The sequence below is a fragment of the Apiospora aurea genome, assembly GCF_038362705.1.
Source record: "Apiospora aurea strain CBS 24483 chromosome Unknown utg000006l_segment0_segment0, whole genome shotgun sequence".
Classification (NCBI taxonomy): domain Eukaryota; kingdom Fungi; phylum Ascomycota; class Sordariomycetes; order Amphisphaeriales; family Apiosporaceae; genus Apiospora; species Apiospora aurea.
The window spans coordinates 3,666,699-3,689,518 of NW_027117393.1; the positions used below are offsets into that span (position 1 = coordinate 3,666,699).

The 22,820-nt window shown below is 56.2% G+C and overlaps 7 protein-coding genes across 7 annotated transcripts; 4 read left to right on the forward strand and 3 right to left on the reverse strand.

Moving 5' to 3' along the window:
* Window positions 1–20: 20 nt before the first annotated feature.
* Window positions 21–560, reverse strand: PG986_009710 (uncharacterized protein; the record flags this gene model as incomplete). Its single annotated transcript, XM_066845932.1, has 3 exons — window positions 21–230; window positions 309–379; window positions 485–560. The coding sequence occupies 3 exons, from the start codon at window positions 558–560 to the stop codon at window positions 21–23; spliced, it is 357 nt and encodes a 118-aa protein (XP_066698330.1).
* A 1,289-nt stretch (window positions 561–1,849) lies between these two features.
* On the forward strand, window positions 1,850–5,008 carry PG986_009711 (uncharacterized protein; the record flags this gene model as incomplete). Its single annotated transcript, XM_066845933.1, has 3 exons — window positions 1,850–2,013; window positions 2,088–2,369; window positions 2,425–5,008. The coding sequence occupies 3 exons, from the start codon at window positions 1,850–1,852 to the stop codon at window positions 5,006–5,008; spliced, it is 3,030 nt and encodes a 1,009-aa protein (XP_066698331.1).
* A 477-nt stretch (window positions 5,009–5,485) lies between these two features.
* PG986_009712 (cytochrome P450 alkane hydroxylase) lies at window positions 5,486–7,351 on the forward strand (the record flags this gene model as incomplete). Its single annotated transcript, XM_066845934.1, has 6 exons — window positions 5,486–5,840; window positions 5,919–5,997; window positions 6,058–6,190; window positions 6,243–6,795; window positions 6,872–6,945; window positions 7,007–7,351. The coding sequence occupies 6 exons, from the start codon at window positions 5,486–5,488 to the stop codon at window positions 7,349–7,351; spliced, it is 1,539 nt and encodes a 512-aa protein (XP_066698332.1).
* A 925-nt stretch (window positions 7,352–8,276) lies between these two features.
* PG986_009713 (uncharacterized protein) lies at window positions 8,277–9,851 on the reverse strand (the record flags this gene model as incomplete). Its single annotated transcript, XM_066845935.1, has 1 exon — window positions 8,277–9,851. The coding sequence occupies one exon, from the start codon at window positions 9,849–9,851 to the stop codon at window positions 8,277–8,279; it is 1,575 nt and encodes a 524-aa protein (XP_066698333.1).
* A 327-nt stretch (window positions 9,852–10,178) lies between these two features.
* On the forward strand, window positions 10,179–12,371 carry PG986_009714 (uncharacterized protein; the record flags this gene model as incomplete). The annotated part of the gene is made up of 2 exons (XM_066845936.1): window positions 10,179–10,588; window positions 10,643–12,371. 2 exons carry the CDS (start codon window positions 10,179–10,181, stop codon window positions 12,369–12,371), a joined length of 2,139 nt encoding a protein of 712 aa, XP_066698334.1.
* Window positions 12,372–12,451: 80 nt separating this feature from the next.
* On the reverse strand, window positions 12,452–13,446 carry PG986_009715 (uncharacterized protein; the record flags this gene model as incomplete). Its single annotated transcript, XM_066845937.1, has 3 exons — window positions 12,452–12,974; window positions 13,032–13,333; window positions 13,405–13,446. 3 exons carry the CDS (start codon window positions 13,444–13,446, stop codon window positions 12,452–12,454), a joined length of 867 nt encoding a protein of 288 aa, XP_066698335.1.
* Window positions 13,447–14,747: 1,301 nt separating this feature from the next.
* On the forward strand, window positions 14,748–22,721 carry PG986_009716 (uncharacterized protein; the record flags this gene model as incomplete). The annotated part of the gene is made up of 4 exons (XM_066845938.1): window positions 14,748–15,078; window positions 15,133–15,989; window positions 16,042–17,567; window positions 17,645–22,721. 4 exons carry the CDS (start codon window positions 14,748–14,750, stop codon window positions 22,719–22,721), a joined length of 7,791 nt encoding a protein of 2,596 aa, XP_066698336.1.
* Between the last annotated feature and the right edge of the window lie 99 nt (window positions 22,722–22,820).

Genomic DNA, 22,820 nt, shown 5'->3' on the forward strand with positions numbered 1-22,820 from the left:
CCCGGGGAAAACCCCAAAGCCTAGTCCAGGACAATGAACTTCTTATCCTCCTCGTCCTCCTCCTTCTTGATGATGTCGAAATCCTCGAGGTCGTCATGCTGCGTCTTGGGCCGCTTAGCTCTGCTACCAGAGCTGCCCTGGCCTCCACGCTTGACGGGGGCCTCGGCAGAGGTTGATCCAGCTGGGGAAGCGATCAAGCCAAGCTTATTCTTGACGGTGCCGAATCGAGCCTGAAGCACGCCAAAGTGATTAGCAACAGTTGACAACGCTATTATATTCGATGAGCTGTGCTGTGTTGGATGACTTACCCTGGCAGTATTACTGTTGTTGTAGTCGCCTTCCCTGGCAACAGCGTCCCAGTCAACCTGGGGGGTCTTCACTATAGTCGGCAGCGAACATGGATTAGTCGAAGTCCGAATACCCCGTTGGCGAAGTTTCATCGCCCACCGGCAACGTGAGAGACGGATTTTAGTATGGTGCTTACTGTTCTTGAGGACGATGAGTAGGAGTCTGACCTCTCCGTCGGTGGACTTGGGCATAGCATTGGCGTTGGAAGTCATGGTGGGCATAGTGTTAGTGTTGGCAGACATAGTGAAAGATATAGTCGGTTCCGAGATGATGACTGCGTAACAAGAGATGGAATTACTGGCTCGAACGCTCAAGTGCCGTTGCTTTGATAATGTGAGAATCAGAAGTGCTTGGGGTTGACGACGTTGCCGTGAGATGCAAAGTTGTGATGCGTATTGCGGAAGGTGGTTGTTGCCCGGTTGAATCAACAAGGATATTTGCGTATACCCACTGCTTGGATTCGGGATGTGAATGGTTTGTGATGGATGAAGATTGCCGTCTCGTCGACTAGGGAGTTGGAAAGGTTTAGTTCACGGGGTAGTGGCCACGGGGACGTTCAGATATTACGGATTCACTGGAGACGGGATGATTGACGAGACCTTAGGGATGGAAGTCACCCGCGAGGCATCCGAAAAGAGCGGAGAACGGAACATTGAATACAATCTGTGTACAATCTAGAATTACTCGGCGAGAAAGCATAACGACTATCGAGACTATCGCCGAGTATAGGATGAAGCCATACTCGGCGACCACTACTTGCTGCAATAACTGGGGTCTCGTCGTCAGCAGGTGTGAATTCAGAAAGTGTATTCCGTTAGGGAAAGTGCACCAATGTGTGCTTTGAACTGGGTTTCCTATCTGGTCGGTGCATGCATATTTCTATTGACCTCCTTTCCCTCTTGATACTCGTTCAATACCCCTAAGTATTAGAACAATAGCAACAACAACAGCAACAGCAAAAACATACTCCCTCTATTTGATGAGGTTCGACCGTCAGTATGTTTGGTGACCAAAAGAAACCGAGCCTTTGAAGGTGCTTCTCAACAGGGATTGCCAAAAACGACGGGGGGTGCGGAGACCGCCCAGCACCAGTGTGCAGGGGGCCTGGTCCATTGGCTGGGGATTACGGGGCCCCTCCCTCAAATTCCCAGGCCTTCACAGCGAGTCATTGTCCCCTACAGCCGTGGTCCTGATCCACAGCAAAGAACCTTTCACGATCTTTCGCCCCAAAGCAAGGTTTGTTGTCTTCCGGAACCTTAGATCTGGGTAAAATGGGATATGTAAGATTGCCGGCCAATTGTTCCCATTGGGTTCCATATCTTGCTAACCTTGCATGGATGCCCAGCTAGCGACTGCGACTAATTACGAGCCGACAACGTTTACTATCTGTCTGCGCAATGTTGCTGATACAGCTACGACCGCCAACTTCGACTGGGGAACTTGAACTTCGATCAGTTACCCCTATTCGCCGATCTGTCAGTCAACAGTATTGCAAGTCGCGATGACCCGTCTACTGGTACCTCTTCTTACTGCATCTGCCGTCGTATCGGCAACACTACTCAATCTGCCCGCGGACTGGGTGTCTTGGGACGACGCCACATGGACGCTCAAGTCCACTGTGCCGTTGCCGGGTACCTTTGCAGCATGGGTGCCACAGTCGAACGGGTAAGTACCTCCCTCCGTTTCAGATAGACCAAGCCGGCCGCATTTATACCCAGCTGACGTCATCTCCGCATAAGCTACATCGGGATCGCCCAAGGCTCCCTCGGTCCGTTCTTCGAGCTAAGCCGGTACAATGACTCGGAGGGGTGGCCGTCGTACAGCAAGCCCCGGCGGACGTTCGCGACGACTACCGGCTTTTGGGGCAGCGAGCCCAGTACCGACGAACTGGATCCACGCGGCGAAAGCTTCATCTCCGGCCTACCCCATTTCACAGACCTCCTTGTCGAGGCTTGCGGCGATCTGCTACATGGGTCTACCGATCTGGCCGAGATCAGTGACTTCGTCTCGGAGCTGTCGTTGTGAGTATCGATTGCTTACCAAGATTGGTACGGATACTAATGACTTCGTATGCAGTAAAGAGGGCATCGCGACATGGTCGTATCTGTGGCAACCACCCAGCTGTATGAATAACAAGCCCATCTCCATCAAATACGAGTCCTTCGTCTCGCTCGCGGACAGACAACTGGCAGCCGTGAAACTGTCGCTTGCAAGCGACTCTGGCCTCGACAATGTGAAGATCATCGATAAGCTGGATGGCCGCAGTGCCCTTCGAACTACTCCATCAAGGACAAGCTACGTGCCCGGAGTTTCAGAGGTTGTTTCTGCTGTGTCACCGACGGGCGTCAACTCAACGACGGCCTACATACTCTCGACCATTGACGGCGACTTGCAGTACAATGACACGACAGCAATCCATGTCGGCAGTAACCTCTCCGCTTACACCCATTTGTTTTCCATGGCATCTTTGAACGATACCACATCCTCCACGTCGAGTAGAACATACGCGATCCGACCGGGAAGCAAGGCGGCGGAAATATGCAAGTATGTCGGAATGGCTTCATCAGACCAATTCGGAGAGGCTGCCGAAGCCGTCACCGTTAATTTTGCCAGAAAGGCAAGGGCTCGGGGGTATGACGCTGCTCGTGCCGAGCACCGACGAGAAGTATCTCAACTGATGAACACTCATGTCGTTGCGGATTTCCGTAACCCGAATACCGGAGAGTTGCCAAGCGACCCCATTATCCAGACACTCCAGATCACCGCGATCAGTTCAGCCTACTACCTCTACACCAACCTTCTCCCGTGGGACTCGGAGGTGGATACGCACCCGGAAAGATGTGTAGCTTGCAACTCGTTGCCCGTGGGCGGACTCTCTTCTCAGACGTACGGCGGCAAGATCTTCTGGGATGCCGAGATGTTCATGGCGCCCCCTACACAAGGAACACATCCACGACTGGCGAGACAGTTCGCCCAGTACAGGATCAATCGAGCCAGCGAGGCCAAGAAGAACACCGAGCGACATGCACTCAAAACCGGCAGCATGCTTTACCCCTGGACCAGTGGACGGTATGGGCAATGCTACAACCAGACTGGTCCTTGCATCATGTATCAGTACCACTTGAACGTAGACATCGCCTTGAGCTTGTTGATGGGCAAGAATACGAGCGGTGATAGCACATGGTTCGAGGAGAGCGGCGCAGTCGACGTTATAGACGGGGTGGCAACAGGACTCAGCGAGACCCTGACGTTCCGCAATGAGACCGGAACTTGGGGCATCGACATCATGACCGACGCCGACGAGTACTATATGTACATTGCCGACGGCTCCTTTACTTCCTCGGCCATCAGTGTCATTCTCGAGGCGGCCTCAAATCTTCGAAGGCAGAAAGGGATCCCCGTCGACGACAAATGGACCAAGCAGTTGGAAAACATGGCGATACCCACGTCAGACGAAGGCGTCGTCCTGGAGTTCCGGGGCATGCCCAACTCCATCGTATCGAAGCAAGCCGACGTGATCCTGTCTCACTATCCGTTTGATTACCGGCGCAACTTTCCCACGGAGAAGAGACGACTTGCCATGGACTATTACTCGGTGCGACAAGATCCTAATGGCCCGGCAATGACTTGGGGTCTCTACGCTATTGAAGCAAACACCCTCACCAACTCGGGCTGCGCATTCTGGACCTTCCTGGTCAAGTCTTTCCAACCTTACGTCAGAGCCCCCTGGTACCAGTTCTCGGAGCAGCAAGTAGACCGGCCCTCCGTCAAAGATCCTCTCACTGGGCAAGACATTAACCCGGCATTCCCGTTCCTCACCGGCCACGGCGGACTGCTACAGACATTTACGGCAGGGTTCCTCGGGCTGAAGGTGACGGATACCAATCTGGTGGTGCTTCCCTCCCTGCCTCCTCAGCTGCAGCACTTCAAAGCGCCGATTCAGTTCTACAATGGAGCGGTGGTCGAGTTCTGGATGAACCAGACGCATACAAACATCACCAGGCACGATGCGAGTTTGTTCGACGGCTTGGTGCCGGACCAGTATGGCTCAGCCGGCATGCCCATTACGATAGGTCGCAATGTGGACGACGGAGCTAGCTACACTATACACCTAGCGATCAACAAGTCCGCCACTATCAAGAACCGAGCACAACATACAAGCCTCGACGTGGCAGGCAATACCCTCCAATGCCTCAACGCAAGATCTGAGGATGCCTATTCCCCTGGTCAGTTCCCCTTTGCCGCAACTGATGGCTATGCGGGGACCGCCTGGCAGCCCACAGGTAGCAACTCGGCCTCCCTGACGATAGACACTACCTCGCTACCGCCCACTCGCCTCAAGTCCGTCCATTTGGACTTTGGCATGCGGCCCCCAAAGAGTGTGCGGGTCTTGCTGTCCAACAGCTCCACCTTCGACGACCCAAAGACCACGCAAGAGATTGTCAGGGAGACGAAGATTAAGATCACACAGCCTTGGAAGCCTGACTCGCCAGTCGTACCATACGTGGGCAACATCACCGAGATCGCACTTGCGGATGATGTATGGAGTGGGAAGTACGCCCGGCTTCAGATTGAGGGGTGCTGGGTCGAGGACGGGGTTGGTGCGACAGTCGCGGAATTCGCGCTTCTTGCTGCGAATTACAGTTCGTCTAGAACATGAAAATGGTCGCACTGTGTGTCTCATATATCGGGAGTGGCCGCTTTCTACGAATAGTACCATGCGTTGTTACATTCACCGACTTTCAAGCAAGAAATCGGGTGGTGATGGTCCGCTGTGGATAGGTGACTGACTCTCGGCCTCGAACCTTGGCGGAAACAAAAACTTTATTAGGTCCCTGCTTCACTAGCTGCGGAGTAACAGGGGTTCGACCTGGGGTTCAGCTTGACAAGGGGCAGGGCAGGGGTCCTTGTATGTGGGGACTTGTGGATGCGGCTTGGGGAGAGGGGTATCTCCCAGTTGGTCACCAGGACTCGCCCATCGTTCGACAACATTACGATGGCGCCCAGGTTGGGACAATCAGTAAGATGCTTGAGAAGTTCAAGATATCTGACAAGATAGAGAGCGTAATGGTCAAGACCTAATCTCGTCCTCCATCGGAACCACCATGCACTGGTACACACACCAACATCCTGCACCATGGCGAATATCTATCTCTTAGCTGCAGCGGGTGCTTTCGCTCTGTACCTGCTGGCCCGGCAGCTTCGGGTATGGCTTCGCGATCAGAACTTCAGCAGGGCGAATGGGTGCCAGCCAGCCCCCATGGACAAGCTCATCACTTGGCTTGACCCCCTGGGCATCGGCATTCTGTTCAAGCTCGAGCGCCATTTAACCAACCACACGCTCTTGGAGTATATGCGAACTAGATTTGAAGAGAACGCGTATACCTTCAAGAGCAGAGTGTTGCTGGACGACTTTTATTGGACATGTGAGCCTAAGAACATCCAGGCTCTACTGGCTACCCAGTTCCACAGCTTTGGGGTGGGAATCGACAGTTAGTACACACGGATTGGCGTTGATGTTGCAGTGTGGAATACACATTGATGCATTTGCTGATATATGCTCTATGTAGGATACAACAACTTCAAACCCCTTATGGGACATGGCATCTTCACTAGCGATGGCGCAAAGTGGGAGCAGGCACGCGCCTTGTAAGACGTCCCGTCTCTTTGTTAAGCTATATTTCCGATCTGACTTGGTGTTTCGTCTAGGGTGCGACCGAATTTCGTGCGCGATCAGGTCGCTGATCTCGAATCGTTCGAGGCGCATTTCCAGAACATGTTGGCCAAGTTGTCCAAGGACGGCACTACCCCCGTAAATCTCAAAGAGCTCTTCCAATGCATGGTAAGCCATACCCAAACATCCAGGGACCTGCTCCTACTGACATGATACACAGACCCTCGACTCCGCCAGCGAAATGCTCTTTGGGGAGTCCCTGAACACCCTCACCAACACCGACAGCCAAGTCGCCTCCGCCCAGTTCGCCGCCGCCTTTAAGCTCTCCCAAGGCGAGCTCGCGCGCCGGTGCCGCCTCGGCCGCCTCGCGGACTGGAACATCAGCAAGGAGTTCCTCGACGCGTGCGCGGTGACGCAGCGGTTCGTCGACGACTACGTCGCCAAAGCGATGCGTCTCCGCGATGTGAAGAAGCGGCCTGGCTACGACGCGGATGAGAAGGTTACAGGAAACAGGAAGCCGGGCCGGTACATCTTCCTCGAGGAGCTGGCTATGGTGGTTGATGATCCGATTGCGGTGCGCGATCATCTGCTGAATGTCCTCATTCCCGCGCGCGACTCGACTTCGACACTGTTGGCGGCGACTATCTTTGCCGCGGCTAAGGACCAGAGGGTCTTGCGGAAGTTGCAAGATGAGGTTCGGGACTTGGATGGGGTGCATCCTTCGTTCGAGACACTGAAGAACATGAAGTACTTGAAATGGGTGATGAACGAGAGTAAGTGGGCGAATTCCAACTTTCATCATACTCTAGATTTGACAACAGCTGTAACTAACGACTCGGATGCTAACAGCACTTCGACTATGGCCCATTGTCCCCCTGAACGGAAGACAAGCTATTCAGGACGTTACACTTCCCGTCGGTGGTGTAAGTAACCCCTTTTCCATACCCCATCCCATTACTTATCTTCTCACTAACCACCCAATAGGGCCCCGACGGCCAATCCCCCATCTTCGTCAAAAAGGGCCAGAACGTCGGCTTCTCGACGTACGCCATGCATCGCCGCAAGGACATCTGGGGCCCCGACGCCGACGAGTTCGTGCCCGAGCGCTGGGCGGACAAGCGGCCCGGCTGGGAGTACCTGCCCTTCAACGGCGGGCCGCGCATCTGCATCGGCCAACAGCTGGCACTGACCGAGGCCGGGTACACCATCGTGCGGCTCCTGCAGGTCTTCAAGGAGATCGAGAGCCTCGACCACAGCGAGTGGCGCGAGGGGCTGGCGCTGGCGTGCTCGATCGACCAGCCGGTGACGGTGCGGATGGTCCCGTGGTAGATCGCGAGGTTTTGGGTTTGAGTTTGCAAGATACAGGATGGTTTTCTGGCGTGGCAAGCGGGCACTTGCGTGGGCGATGGGATCACCCGCGCCTTGGTCTTGTCTGAGTTGGCGCTCGCAACCCGGGGACCTGGAGACTTTGGACCCCGGTCCCGTGGGGGAATCGGGCCGATTCTGGTGGTTGGGTAACATCGCGTTCGCGCAGGGGCTGGTAGCTAAAAGCTTAAATCAGTATAGAGAAACTCTGTTTACGTGACTCGTGCTACTATTTTCTTCGCTGCGGGGACCCCGTATTCTGACGATGTGCAATGCAACCCCCGGGTTGACGCCGGCATCATCCGTCACAGATCTACAGCTTTATACTGGAGTTTCCATGGGAGCAGTCGATTGCGTTCCGGTCGTGACCACCTCCCGCACAACTACCTAGTGTCTTACAAAAAACGCAACAAGGATTTTGGTCATCTTTGTCAACGTGTCCAGTGGCATGTGGCAAGAGCAGGCATCCGAAAGCATGCATATTTTCGTCTTTAAGGTTCAAACGGCGCCGAGTTTAATACCCCTTTTCTGCTGGGTCCGCGATTCCATCGCCTTGGTCACTTGGCTTTGAAAGGATCATCACCAAGTTTAATCTTTGGGATAAGGGGCTTGCCGGTACTTTTCAACCGCCTTGTTTTGCAAAGACCGCTCTGTTAGTCTCCACCAGCTTTGATAAGACACCAAGTCAAGCAAGGTAAAATATGTCACAAATTGTCGACAAGTGTTTGTCAATTGAGTACATTGTAGATTCAACGAGTTCATTGCCCATCCATGTGACACAGGTATTCATTGAAGGGAAAGCTATGAAGCAAACCCGTTCGAAATTGCAGAAATATCTATTTGGGAAGGATCATTCTAGTGGAAGGTAATTATGTAGTCAAAATGCTATCTATATATCTCCCTTTTTGACTCTGATAGCCGCCTTCTTAGGGGGCAGGTGGTTTGTTCCAAACCACTGATTTGGCAGTCGTCTCTCCTGGAAATCGAAGTCGTAGTTTAACAAGATATGCGCAAGCAACAGCTTCAGCTCGGCTGCGGCAAAGAACCGTCCCGGGCAGCTGTTTCTCCCACCGCCGAAAGACAAGTACTCCTGACTGGTTGTAACCCATGGCTGCCTCGCCCGGTTCGGTTCAGGTTCATCGCTTTCCTGCAATTTGGCGTTCGTCAAGAAACGAAAAGGGCGAAACCTTTCCTCGTCCTCTCCCCAGATGCTTGGATCCATATGCATCTGGTATGCCGGTATCCCGACTTGGTAGCCCTTCGGGATGTGCACCCCCGAGGACGTCGTGACACCTTCGGGCGCGCTCACAATACGCAAGGGCCCGACGGTAAGTACGGTATTAAGACGTTGGCTCTCCCGGAACGTGCTGTCCAGCTTGTGCATGTCGTCCAAGGCGCGCTTGCTCCAGCCTCCGTGCGCAGCCAGCACCTGTTGGATCTCCTCTCGTAGCTCGGCGACGTATTCAGGACCGCGCTTGGCACCAGAACCCACGAGGTCGAGTAAGACGTGTGTAATGGCGAAACTGGAAGTGTGGACCGCGGCGGCATTGACAAGAAGTAAACGAGCCGCCAAGGTTTTCGGTTCCCACATGTAGTCATCGCCAGATTCTTTAGCTTGCTGTATTGACCACTGCAGGAAGTCTGCTTTCGCTGGTCCATCATCGGCATGGCCTCTTAGACGCGCCTCGACCTCTGGGAGCGTGAATTTGAACCACGTCTTCTCGTAGGCCCGGTTTGGCATCGTAATCAGGGGCGCCACGAGCCACCTGAGCGAGGTGGGAAACAGACTGATAAGCTGGGCCGCTACCGGAATGGCTTGTGCGTAGGCGACGCCGGCATCGAGTAGTTCGCGGTTTCGACAGAGTGGTGCTCCGAGGAAGACGCGGTTCGTGGCTTGGCCTATGGCGACACGCAAAGTGTCGAACACATCAACCTCATGCCAACCGTCTTCTTCAGAACGTGTGCCATCCCAAGCTTGTGGCATGGCGATGCCTATCTCGTCCATCAAGACCGGCACCAGGTTCCCGACCTGGCTTGTGAGCTTGGTCATGACAAGATGCACGTGGGCTTGGTTCCGTAGCGGGTAGACCGTCTTGTGCGCCGTCTGAAAGTGAAGGTCCGTCTGTTGGTGCATGCTGAGCACGTTCTCCGGTTGGTCGATCAGCCACTTTGCCTCGCGGGTTGGGAGTAGCACCAGCTTCCCCGGCCCGACGATGGGTACTCGGACTGTTTGGCCATTGAGCCGAGTTCGGTGCAAGTCGAGGGCTGACTTGAGATCCAGCGTGTTTCTCCAGGCTGCCCGCAAATAGGGGAAAAGTTCCCCTTTCTTGGCATTGAGAATGGCGATGTTCTTGGAAAGTCTGGGCTTCGGTTTCCATAGTCTCTGGGCATAGAAAATAGAAAATAGTAAAGAGATTGCTGCTAGGAGCGCGGCGAACCGGTCGACTGCTAATATCTCTGCCATTGCTGGCCTCAATAGGTCTGTTGTGTTGAACACCATCGTTAAACTTGATAGAAGACTGGGCAGGGGCAGTTGTAGGTTTAAAGGTGCAGCACACTATGGGCCAATAGAATTGCGGAAAGTAGCTGGCGTGACTTCGGGCCTCTTTGAACCAAGTACCGAGTCCGGCTTGCCTGTCAAACTCCTCTCATTGGTCGCTTGGGTCTGGATGGCATTACACCCCTGCGTGGGCAGCCTGATGGATGGATACCCCGCCCGGGATTTCGTTCCTGCTCCATCCTCTTGCTCACTGTCCCAACTGCACCAGTCCAGTCCTGATCCACAGCTACGATGGACCCCGTTTCCGCTGTAGGCGTCGCCGCCGCCGCCGCGCAGTTTCTGGGGATAGCTCTGAAGACCATCCGCCTCTGCTACCAGATCCGCGACAGGGCCGAATCTGCCACCGACCGCAACAAGGAGCTGGAAGCGTGCGCACGAGAGCTAGCCGCCTCGAGTGCCGAGCTCACGCGTCCTACAACGGGCCGCGTCCCACGTCGCATCACCGATGTCGCCAAAAAGTGCGAACGACTGACAAAGGAGGTCTTGGATCTATTGCAGCATGTCCGCGGCGCCGGGAAGCACGTCAGCACGGCGAGGAAGCTATACCGTGTTATGAAGGAGGCTAAGAAGATTGAGAAGGTCGAGCGGTCTCTCAACGAGCAAGAGCGATTACTGAAGTCGTTACTGGTTCAGGATATTTGGTGAGTCGGAACTACTGTCCGGGTTCGAGGACGATGCCTGACAAGTTTCCACAGGAGCGTCATCAACGCGGATTCAGTCAAGAACAGCACGCAGTTCAAGTCGCTTGATGACAAAGTCCAGGCTGTGATACGAGACCTGAACAACTTCGAGCGAAGCGAAGCAGAGAGAGCCACAAATATCTCGAAAGAAATCGCATCCTCACAGGCAGCCATCCAGCGAAGGATCGACCATTCTGCGATTAATGGCACCGCCAGGATAGCGCAAACAGATACCAATGCACTTGAGCGCTCAACAGCCGCCGAAAGAGCTGCCGAAGAGAGGCATCAGTCGAACATCCAAAGGAAGTTTGAGGAGGACTTTCTCAGCAGCCTCTTCTTCAACGAAATGAACGATCGCCTTGTCTCTGTTAAAGATGCTGCTCCCAATACTCTAGAGTGGCTGTTCTACGATCCAGTTACTGATGGGGGTTCGAGTGCCAAAGCACCAAGTAACAGGATACCATATCGATATTACCGATGGAACAACTTCTACAACTGGTTACGCACTGGGAGTTCCCTATACTGGATCTGTGGCAAGCTTGGCAGCGGCAAGTCAACACTGATGGCACACATCGTCCAGGACCGCCGGACAAGAGAAGGGCTCGACATCTGGAAAGGCCAAGCCCGCTTACATGTTTTCCAGTTCTTCTTCTGGCGTCCCGGGTCCGACCTGCAGAAAGGCATACTGGGTCTCCTGCGGTCTTTGCTATATCAGATCTGCAAAGTGGAGCCAATGTTGATACCTCTGGTGCTGTCCGTCTTACCAACAAACATGGGGACGATGCCAATTTGGACAATACAAGCGTTTAAAGCCGGTCTTGTGGCGGTTTTCGAGTCGGCTAATCATTTGCGGTTCTGTCTGTTCATCGATGGACTCGATGAGTTTACTGGAGACTACAACGAACTAACGGAGCTCGTTTTGCAGCTTCAGGTCCATGCTCATGTCAAAGTATGCGTGTCCAGCAGGCCTGAAGACCAGATAGTCAACCGGCTATCGCACTGCCAACAACTACGTCTGGAAGATCTCAACCATGCCGACATACACAAGTTTGTGCAACAAAAGCTTCTCGACGCCAATATACGTTTGCAGCATATCGATTACAAGCCCGCGGACCTGTATATCGCCGACAAGTCGGAAGGGGTCTTTCTGTATGCTGCACTAGCAGTGCAAACCGTTACACAAGGAGCAGCCGCGTGTGACGACCACGAAGTCCTAGTGCAAAGGATTACTTCTGTGCCTACCGGAATTCGGGAATTATTCAGATCCATGGTCAGCAACCTCACAGACTATCAGAAACAATCGCTGGCCTTTTACATTTCGCTACTGAAACTCTCAGATATCTCGAGAAGCTATGGCCATGAACTGGTGCTAAATTTACCTACTATTACACTAGCACGTTTGGGAAAGAAGACGTTGGATGTGAGGCTTGACGATCTCCCGCGACTTTGCTATCAGACAGAGACCCAGATCCGAGCGCAAAGTGCGGGATTGCTAGATGTCACAGAAGACCCTGAGCTCTTCGAATTATACACGTCAATTCATTCGGGCATTGCCTGGTGGCTCAGTCCAGCAGACCGTATCAGTGACCACAACTGGACTCGCCGCCGTGTGGCCGACGGACTGCCAACAAATCCTAAAGTACTTTCGTGCGAGCAAAAGAAGCTGCGTTGGGTTTATCGTTCCGCGTACGACTTCATGCTCGATCCCGACAATGTTAGGACGTTTAGCGTCTCGGAAATATAGCCAATCGCGATGTAGAGAATGACTTTATAGTGAGAGAAAAAAAAGAAGCCTCTGGAAACGATAAACTTGAATACATATGCCTAACACGCCCTCGCAGCCGTCTTCCGAATCAACTGCGCAATCGTCCGACTCAGCTCCAGCCCCCGGGGGAAGTCGTGCCCATAAATATGCAACACATCCTCCGCCAGCCCCGGCTCGCACAGCTCCAGCAGCCCCTCGCCGTAGTCGCTATGGTCGCCCCTGCCGCGCACGTGCAGCGTCGGGATCGAGATGACGCGGCCGTCCCACTCGGGCCCGTAGCGCGTCATGTAGTGCACGCCGTCGGTGACGACCTTGCGGCCGCTGCTGCGCAGCTTGGCGGGCCGGAGCCGCGTCGCGTTGTCGGCGCCGTTGGGCTTGAAGACCCGGAACAGGTGCGCGGCCTCGGCGAACTCGGCGAGGGCGCAGTCGTAGGCCTCTTCGTCCTGGCCCAGCGGCAGCACGCAGGGCGGCGTCGCGCCGTTGATGAAGATGGCGAACTTGAGGGGGAGCTCGGGGATGGTGGCGAAGGGGTTCTCGGTGATGTAGCGGATTACCAGCTGGGCGGCGAGGGTACCGCCTTGGCTGTGGTTTTTGCTTAGTATATATCTAAAACCAGCAGCAGGAGGCTTGGCCACTTACGAGTATCCCAGGATGCCATCAAAGGGCCCATGCTCCGCTATGATCTCGCGCAGCTCATTCTCAGTAGCCAAGATGTCCGAAATGTCTAGGCCATTGTAATAGCCATAGAGCTTTTGGCAAGCAGTTAGCAAATGGGAGCCCTCTACGGATGAGTGGATATGGCTAATCACCTTTGACTTGGAGAAATCGGTGGTATGGACAGACCAGTTGCCCTCAAGATGCGGCCAGCGGCCCTCGACGAACTCGAAATGGTATTCTGGCTCGAGGAAGCTCCGTATGGCGGCAGTCTGCATACGGAAGATCTGCGGGGTGTGGCTTTAGCGATTCACAGCTCAGACATGGCGTCGCTTTGGGTCTTCCAGGGTTTAGTTACCTCGGTGTTGGAGCCACGCCCGTGCAAGCAAAGAACCCTCATTTTGGCGACTTGTATAAAACCAGCTTTGCATTCTTGATTGATCAATCTGCCAACTGCGTCTTTTGGGACTACATGATGGGCAGACGGTATCTATTCTCCAGCACGGCCTTTCCCCATGCCTAACTGGCTCCCTTCGCTTTCCCCAGTTTCAGCTGCCTGGTCTCGACAGAATCGGCTCAAACGCCGACCACACTTCCCAATTCTCGTGCCTATCTATCCACTATCACCATCCACCTGGGGACTCGCCCATGTCTGTGCGCGAGTATGGGGCATGACCCATGGGTCTCGGGCTTCTCCAGCATTATCTCCTCGTATACCACGGACGATGTCTTGATCGCGACCCTCATCACGGCACAATCTACCCAATCCACACCCGCCCCCGCGTATCGCATCCCCATCCTCAAAGGATGGCCATGAATCGAATTGTCGTTGCGGGCGCATCACTTTCTTCTTCACCCTTGACGGCGGCTCCGATTCACGCAACCATTCGGCCCCACAAACGCCAACCCTTGAAAACGCGACCCACGTAGAGGGAGCGGAATGACTCGCGTGTACGACAAGCCTCAGGGTTCCCCATGGAGTTGCGATTGGAGGAACTTTTCCCATCTGGGGTCATCCACTATATAAAGTTCATACATAACGCCAATCAGCTGGAAACGAGGCAGCCCCTGCGTGAATGGGTTTCTCCAGTCATGTTGATGCCAAGTATCGGTGATTGCTCCCCTCAATCTCACGACGGTCTGGGTTGTCGGTCTCACTTTCCAAGCGGGGTGTAGTCCACTGCCAGTAACACGTGGCCTCACGGACTGACTCTTCGAGAAAGTGCCCGCCAAACGGTGAGACGCTGGTACGCATCGTACGATCGGCATATCCGAGCCAGGGGGAGCAGTTGATGAAATCGCACTGTACGACCGGGTATACTGCTGTTGTTGCTATTATTGTCGCGTGATACTGGTGGCATCCACAGGCGTGAGTTGCCAGGTACGGGAAAGGTAGCAGTATTTGTCCTAGTGACTTGAGGAGGTGGAAGATCATGGTCGGTAGCCGACGAGGCTCATCGCTGCCATCCTTGGGATCCCTTCGAAAGTCGCTGCGAAAAGGGCTTCATGGAACAGATCGACCGCCATCATATAGGCCGTATGTTGCTTAGCCAGCTTGAGACAGCTCAAAACCGTTCCTTGACTGTTGCCTCTACATGCATGCTATTAGACGAACTGAAGCCTGCTGCTCAACTTCTCCATCTTCACACCTTCTCAAATACCCCTTTCTCAACACAGCAGCCAGTATCGTAGGTAATAGCCATGTCTCCATCAGAAGCTGACCTGGCCGCTGCCAGCCCAGATGATATCGCCATCATAGGTCTCGGCTGCCGGTTCCCCGGCGGAGCTACAACACCCTCGAAGCTTTGGGATCTGTTCGTCAACGGACGGTCAGCTTGGTCCGCTATTCCCGCTTCCAAATGGAACGCCTCCGCACATTATCACCCCTCAAGCGAGCGCGGCGGAAGCAATTGGGTGAAAGGTGGCCATTTCTTAGAAGATGGCCCCGAAAACGGCAAGCAGTTCGATGCGCCCTTCTTCAACATCACACGCACTGAGGCCATGTCTTTGGACCTGCAGCAGCGCATTGTTCGTGAGTTGCACCGCTTCATTGAATCACCAAGGAAAGGTACTGACTTTGAAACAGTTGAAAACGTCTATGAGGCATTAGAGAATGCCGGTCTCCGCCTAGACGAGGTCAAAGGCAGCCGGACAAGCGTCTATGCCGGCGCTTTCACCGACGACTCTAGGGCCATCATGAATGAAGACCCGGACGTCTTACTCAAATTCAAGCCCACCGGCACCAGCACCTCCATCATCTCCAACCGGATCAGCTACTTCTACGACCTCAAGGGCACCAGCTTGACGCTGGATACCGCCTGCTCAAGTAGTCTGGTGGCCTTCGCGCTCGGCTGCCAAGACCTGCGGAATGGTGGGTCCGAGATGTCCATCGTCACGGGCGTCAACATCATCGAGTCTCCCGAGACCATGTACCGCATGTCCAACTTGGGCTTCCTATCGCCCGACGGCCGGTGCTTCTCCTTCGACAGCCGCGCCAACGGCTACTCCCGGGGTGAAGGCGTAGGCACGGTCATATTGAAGCCATTCTCGGCGGCGCTGCGGGACGGCAACACCATCCGCGCGATCGTGCGGGGTAGTGGCATCGGCCAAGACGGTCAGGGCACAGGGGCCATGACGCTCCCCAACAAGACGGCCCAGGAAGCGCTGATGCGTGAGGTGTACGCCAACTACAAGCTCAGCCTCGACGAGACGGGCTTGATCGAGGCACACGCTACAGGAACAGCGGCTGGCGACCCCCTGGAGGCCGGTGCCATTGCTTCAACGTTCCGACGTACCAACGCGCCCGGAAAGACCCCACTCTATGTCGGCGCCGGCAAGACGAACCACGGCCATCTCGAGGGTGCTTCTGGTGTCGCTGCAATCATCAAGACGGTTCTGACGCTGGAGCAAGGCGTCATCCCCCCCGAACATCAACTTCGAGGAGTGCAATCCCAGGATACCAGTTGACAAGTGGGGAATACGCCTACCGCTGGAGCCCACCCCTTTTGCGGGCGCCGATGGCTTGAGGCGAGCAAGCATCAACAGCTTCGGGTTTGGCGGCACGAATGCGCACGTCATTCTGGACGATGCCGCCAGCTACCTGAAAGGCAGGGCCTTGAAGGGAGTGCACGAAACCCGAGATACTTCGTCTTCGCTACCGCAGTTGGTCGGTGAACAGGCCCGGCAAACCCCGGCGCCTTCCCATAAGATCTTCCTGTTCTCTGCCAACGACGAAGCAGGGATCAAACGCGTTCTGTCCACATACGCGGATCATCTCGAGAAGCAACAAGAAGACGCCAATGATGCGTCTTACCTCTCCAACTTCGCATACACATTATCGCAACATCGAACCCAACATGCTTGGAGAGTCGCTATCCCCGCCGACTCACACGCCTCCTTGGTCGCTTCACTGCAGGACTCCTCGACTGCTTCTCGAGCGGCACGCGTGAGTGCCGCCAACACCCCCGCCCTGGCTTTCGTCTTCACGGGTCAAGGGGCCCAGTGGTTTGCCATGGGCAGAGAGCTTCTCCAGTACCCAGTATTCCGGGACAGCATAACCCAAGCCGACATCTACCTCACGTCTCTGGGATGTGAGTTCAGCGTCCTGGAAGAGCTGCAAAACCGGGACGCCGAGTCCAGCCGCATCGACGAGCCCCTATTTTCACAGACGCTCTGTTCGGTCCTCCAGATCGCGCTCGTCGACTTGCTGCAGACTTGGAACGTAGCGCCGAAGCGCGTGGTCGGACATTCCAGTGGCGAGATCGCCGCAGCCTATGCCGCTGGTGCATTGAACAGGGAGAGTGCCTGGCGCGTGGCCTACTCCCGCGGAGTCATCAGCTCCAAGCCGTGTCCTACACAGGGAGCCATGCTGGCGGTGGGCTGCTCCGCGGCGGACGTGGAGCCCCTGATCAAGCAAGTCAACGACAAGCTCGGAGCGGAAGGCGAGTTGGTAATTGCATGCTACAACTCCCCCAAGAGTCTTACCATCTCCGGCGACGAGAGCAAGATCGACGCACTCAAGGAGGCGGTGGATGCCCAAAAGGTCTTCGCGAGGAAGCTCAGAGTGGGCAAGGCTTACCACTCGAGCCACATGCGCCCGTTTATGGACGATTATACCTCCTTGATGGGCACTCTGGAGCGGGGCTCCTCCAACGACGTACAGGTCTTCTCGTCAGTCACCGGGCAACTCACCGACGCCGCCGAGATGTCCAAGCCCGAATACTGGACCCAGAACCTGATATCTCCCGTCAAGTTCCAGCAAGCCATTTACCAACTCTGCACGTCGAACACTGCCAAGCGCCAGCTCAAGTTCGGAGGTGGTGCAGAGCTGCCCGTGACGCATCTAGTCGAGGTTGGCCCGCATGGAGCTCTCCAGGGCGCCGTTCGCGACACGATCCAAACGGACCCCAACTTGAAGGCCTTGGAATACCTTTCCGTGCTGACACGCAACAAGCACGCCTGCTTGACTACACTCGATGCCATGTCCTCGCTCGCATCCCACGGATACCCCGTGAAGCTCCTGTCGGTCAACATGCAAGACAGCAACGACAACTCGCCCCGCTTGTTGGTGGACCTGCCCCCTATCCCTTCAACCACAGCACGTCGCAGGAGTACTGGTCCGAGTCGCGTCGGAGCAAGGGTTGGCGGTTCCGAAAGCACCCGAGACACGACCTACTCGGTACCGTGGTCCCGGACTGGAACCGGGAGGAGCCCAAGTGGCGGAACTACCTGCGTGTCAGCGAGTTGCCGTGGCTGAAGGACCATCTGGTAACCGGCAGCATCGTCGTCCCCGGTGTGTCATACCTCATCATGGCGATTGAGGGACTTCGGCAACTGTACGATGCCGAAGATGGCGAAGTGCTAAAGGGGTTCAACTTGCGCGACATCAGCATCTCCCGAGCGCTTCAGATCCAGGAGGAAGAAGACACCGAGATCATGCTTTCCATGAAGAGGCTAGCTGAGTCCGCCCAGGCGGATAGCAACATCTGGTGGGAGTGGAAAGTGACTTCGTACAGCCCGCATGACAATAGCTGGCTCGAGCATTGTCGCGGTCAGATTGCCGCCGAGACCACTTCTTCTTCTCATATTGCCACAGGCCCGATCGATGCCGGGCGGGAGGCAAATGAGCGCGAGAGGCTCTACAAGTCAATCTTGAATGAGGCTAGCAGCCTATGCAACCACAAGAGCGTCGAGATCCACAGGCAGTATGCCGACCTCGAGCGAGTCGGTCTCGTGTTCGGCCCCTTATTCCGTAACTTGACCTCTGTGCAGACGGCGGACTCCAACATCACAGGTACGACCGGTCAGGCGCTGGGTACTCTGAAGGTGCCGGACATCGAGAAATCTATGCCGGCCCAAGCGCTCTCCGATCATGTGATCCATCCGCCGGTCTTCGATTCTCTCATCCACTTGTTCCTCTTCGCCTTCCAGGCTTCATCGACTTCCGGAGGCAAGCCCCTTACGGAGCCGATGGTACCGGTCGCGATCCGCAGTGTCTGGGTCAGCGCCGACATGGAGGCGGAGGTGGGTTCCGAATTCATCGTGCATTCTTCTGCGCGGATGGCGAGTCACAAGCGTTTCGGAGCCGACATCACCGCCTGGAGCAAGAACTCGGAGCAGAATCCCGTGCGACTGGTGCTCCGCGGGCTTGAGGCCATTCCTCTGCAGGAGAGCGCGGGCGGCAACGCCGAAGCGCGGGAGATCTGCTTCAACCTCGCCTGGAAGCCGGATGTGGGCCTCCTTGAAGAGACAAGTCAATCCGAGACGTTCCTCCGAAAGGCAGTCGCATCCTTGGAGACACAGTCGGCCGAAGAGGGGAACCTAAAGCGCCTCTACGACCTTCAGCTTTCAGCAGCACTCTTCATTACGGAGGCAGTAGAAGAGCTGGCGAAGAACCCGGTTGACGAAACTGCTCTACCCATCCATCAGACGAAGTATCTCGCCTGGTTGCGCCGCCAAGCGGACTTGTTCCACAAGGACCAGCTTATACACCAAGACCCATCATGGAAGGAGATTAGCTCGAATACTGCGGCGCGCGAGAAGTTCTTGAGCACCCTCGAAAGCGAAGGAGGACCCGAGGGCCGTCTGACCACCCGCATGGGCCGCAACATCGTGCCGGTCCTGAGGGGAGAACAAGACGCGCTCCACCTCATGTTCGGCATGGATGACCTCCTGGAGCAGTACTACCGCGTCATCCTGGGTACCGACAAGGTACATGCGATCTTGGGTTCCTATGTCGACATCCTCGGCCACAAGCGCGGCGCCGACCTGCGTGTTCTTGAAATCGGCGCCGGCACTGGCGGTACCACCACCTGTGTTCTCGAGTCACTGTGCCCCACCGGCTCCCGCAACAACGGCGACGCGCGGCTCCTCAAGTACACCTACACCGACGTCAGCGCCGGCTTCTTTGAGAAGGCGGGGCAGAAGTTCGCCAAGTGGAAGAACGGCGGCGTCCTCGAGTTCCGCGTCCTCGACGTGGAGAAGGAGGTCGAGGAGCAAGGGTTTGATGAGCACTCGTACGACGTCATTGTCGCGGCCAATGTTCTCCACGCCACCAAAGACTTGACTAATACGCTCTCCAACGTGCGGAAGCTCTTGGCGCCCGGCGGCAAACTGTTGCTTCAAGAGATCACGCAGCCGGAGTTCATTGCCGGTCCGCTCTGCTTCGGTCAACTTCCAGGTTGGTGGTTGGCCGCAGAGACATACCGTCCTTGGGGTCCGTTACTCAAGAATGAAAGCTGGACGCAGGTTTTGGCGGAGAATGGCTTCCAACAGAACGTGCTAGCGCTTAGTGACTCCCTTAACGACGGACTGCACGCGCAGAGCTTGATCGTCGCCACGGAGCCGGAAGCCGAGTTTGCTACGAACCAAGACGAAGATGAAAAGATAAGCCGTGTCTTCGTCGTTACTCGCGACACGCCGGACGAGGTCAAGTTCGCCCAAGAGGTGGCGATGACCATCAAAGCAATTGAGCAGGGGCTGCAGGATGTCACCGTCGTGCCATTCGCCGACTTACCCAAGCACAAGCTCAAGAACACCACCTGCATCGTGGCAATGGAGCTGTTCACCCCACTACTCGCAGCGAAACTCTCGGCCGACGAGTTCGAGATTGTCCGCCAACTCGTCACAACGGCGGGCGGCTTGCTCTGGCTGACCTCGGACCCGTACGAGAACCCGGACTCAGCACTGATCACAGGTCTGATGCGGTCGCTCCGCTGGGAAAGGGATCTTGATGGGTCGGATCTCGTGACCCTCAGCCTACCTTCTACTGCCAGTAGCATCCCTCACATTGAGGCCGTATACAAGCATCATTGGGTATCCGGATGCCCGCCGGCGGACCGACACGCCGAGTACCTAGTATCTGCCACAGGCTTGATCCAGACCAGTCGCCTGATCGAAGCCCCGCCCGTGAACGACTTCATCGCCCAACGAACCACCGTCCTCGCACCCAAACCGCAGCCTCTCGGAGCCGACCCGAGCCGGAGTCTCATGCTCAGCACATCAGCCCCTGGCCGACTGGACCGCCTGCACTTCGTAGACTGGCCCGCATACCAAGAGCCTCTGCCCGCCGACCAGATCGAAGTCGAGATCAAGGCCACGGGTCTCAACTTCCGCGACGTCATGGTAGCTATGGGCGAGGTCGCCGCCGCTACGTTCGGTCATGAAGGTGCCGGCGTGGTCACCAAGGTGGGATCGGGCGTCACCGACGTGAAGAGTGGCGACCGCATGCTGGTTCTCTCGGCTCTCCACGGAACCTTCCAGACCCACACGCGGATCCCGCGCGAGATCGCCGCCAAGATCCCCGACGACATGGCCTTCGAGGAAGCCGCCGGCATTCCCGTCATCTTCTCCACCGCGTACCACTGCTTGATCGAGGTCGCCCGGCTTAAAAAGGGGGAGACCGTATTGATCCACGCGGCCGCCGGCGGTGTCGGCCAAGCCGCCATCCAGATCGCCAATAACGTCGGCGCCACCGTCTTCGCCACCATCTCGTCGCTCGAGAAGAAGGAGCTCCTCATGACCGAGTACGGCATCCCCGAAGAGCACATCTTCAGCAGCCGCGACCTCTCCTTCGCGGCGGGCGTCATGCGCATCACCAACAACAAAGGCGTCGACGTGATCCTCAACTCCTTGGCGGGCGAGGCGCTGCGGGCCTCGTTCAACTGTATCGCCACCTTCGGCCGCTTCGTTGAGATTGGCAAGCGCGACATCTTCGCCAACGGCAAGCTCGACATGTTCCCCTTCAGTAGGTCTGTCACGTTCGCGGCGTGCGACTTGTACACCATCACGAAGCTCGACACTGCCACGACGGCGCGCATCTTGGCCAAGGTCCTCGACATGTTCGCCAAGGGCGAGGTGCATGCCGCGAAGCCGCAGACGACGTATACGTTCAGTCAGATCGAGGAGGCGTTCCGGCTCTTGCAGCAGGGCAAGCACATTGGCAAGGTCGTCTTGACTGCCTCGTCGGAGGATGTTGTCAAGGTCGTGCCCAAGCCGCCGGCGCCCACGAAGCTGCGACCCGATGCCACTTACTTGCTCCCCGGCGGATTGGGCGGATTGGGTCGGTCGATCGCGAAGTGGATGGCGGACCCACAGCAAGGGGCCCAGAACATCATATTCCTCTCCCGGAGTGGCGGCGACAGCGACGCGGCTCGCGAGCTCTTGTCCGAGCTCACCAGCAAGGGCGTGCGAGCTAAGGCCGTCAAGTGCGACGTCAGCGACGAGGCCGAGCTGGTCTCCGCTCTTCAGGCCGCCGAGAAAGAAGGCTTTCCCAAGATCGCGGGCGTGATCCAAGGCGCCATGCAGCTCAAGGACTCGGCCTTCGAGTTCATGCCGCACGCCTCCTGGGAGGCGGCCCTGGCGCCCAAGTGCCGCGGCACCTGGAACCTGCATAAGCACGTCCCCGCCGACGTCGACTTCTTCGTCATGCTCTCGAGCATCTGCGGCGTCGTCGGCAATCGCGGGCAGTCCAATTACGCGGCCGGCAACACGTTCCAGGACGCGCTGGCGACATACCGGCGGGCGCGGGGGATGGCGGCAAGTTGTCTGGATCTCGGCAACATCTTGAGCGTCGGGTACATCGCGGAGAATGCGGAGACGTTGAACGCGAATCCCATGTTCTTCTTTGCGCATGACGGCGTGCGCGAGGACGAGTTCCTCAGCTTCATCGAGTTCCACCTCGACCGCGAGCGCGCCGCCAACGTGGGCAAGGGCCAGGTCGCCGTAGGTCTCGCGACGTCGGCCGACTTTAGGTCCCGCGGGTTGCCCGAGCCGACATTCATGAAGACGCCCCTATTCGCTCAGCTGCGTTCTGCGGGCAACGTCGCATCGGGAGCTGGCGCCGGCGAGGAGGGTGGCGTTTCGGTTTCCAACGCGCTCAAGTTCGCCGACAGTCTCGACGCCGCCGCCGAGTTGGTCCAGGATGCGCTGATCAAGAGGCTGAGTCGCGTGATGACGATCCCCATCGAGGATATCGATGCGGGCAAGCCCATCCACGCGTATGGTGTGGACTCGCTGGTCGCTATGGAGTTCAGGAACTATATCGGCAGCGACTGTGGTTGCGAGGTTGCCGTGTTGGATATCATGGGCAACAAGAGTATCCAGGTACTCAGCAGGGATATTGCCAACGACAGCCGACTTACGCGGTTCACGAGAGAAGAAAAGGCAGAAGAGTAGATGCTGGGACTGTAATGATAGTAGCACGTGTGTATTTACTGGCAATAGCACCTTTGATGGATGCCAAGTCGACGTATTGGGCGGAAAGTCTGGTGTATG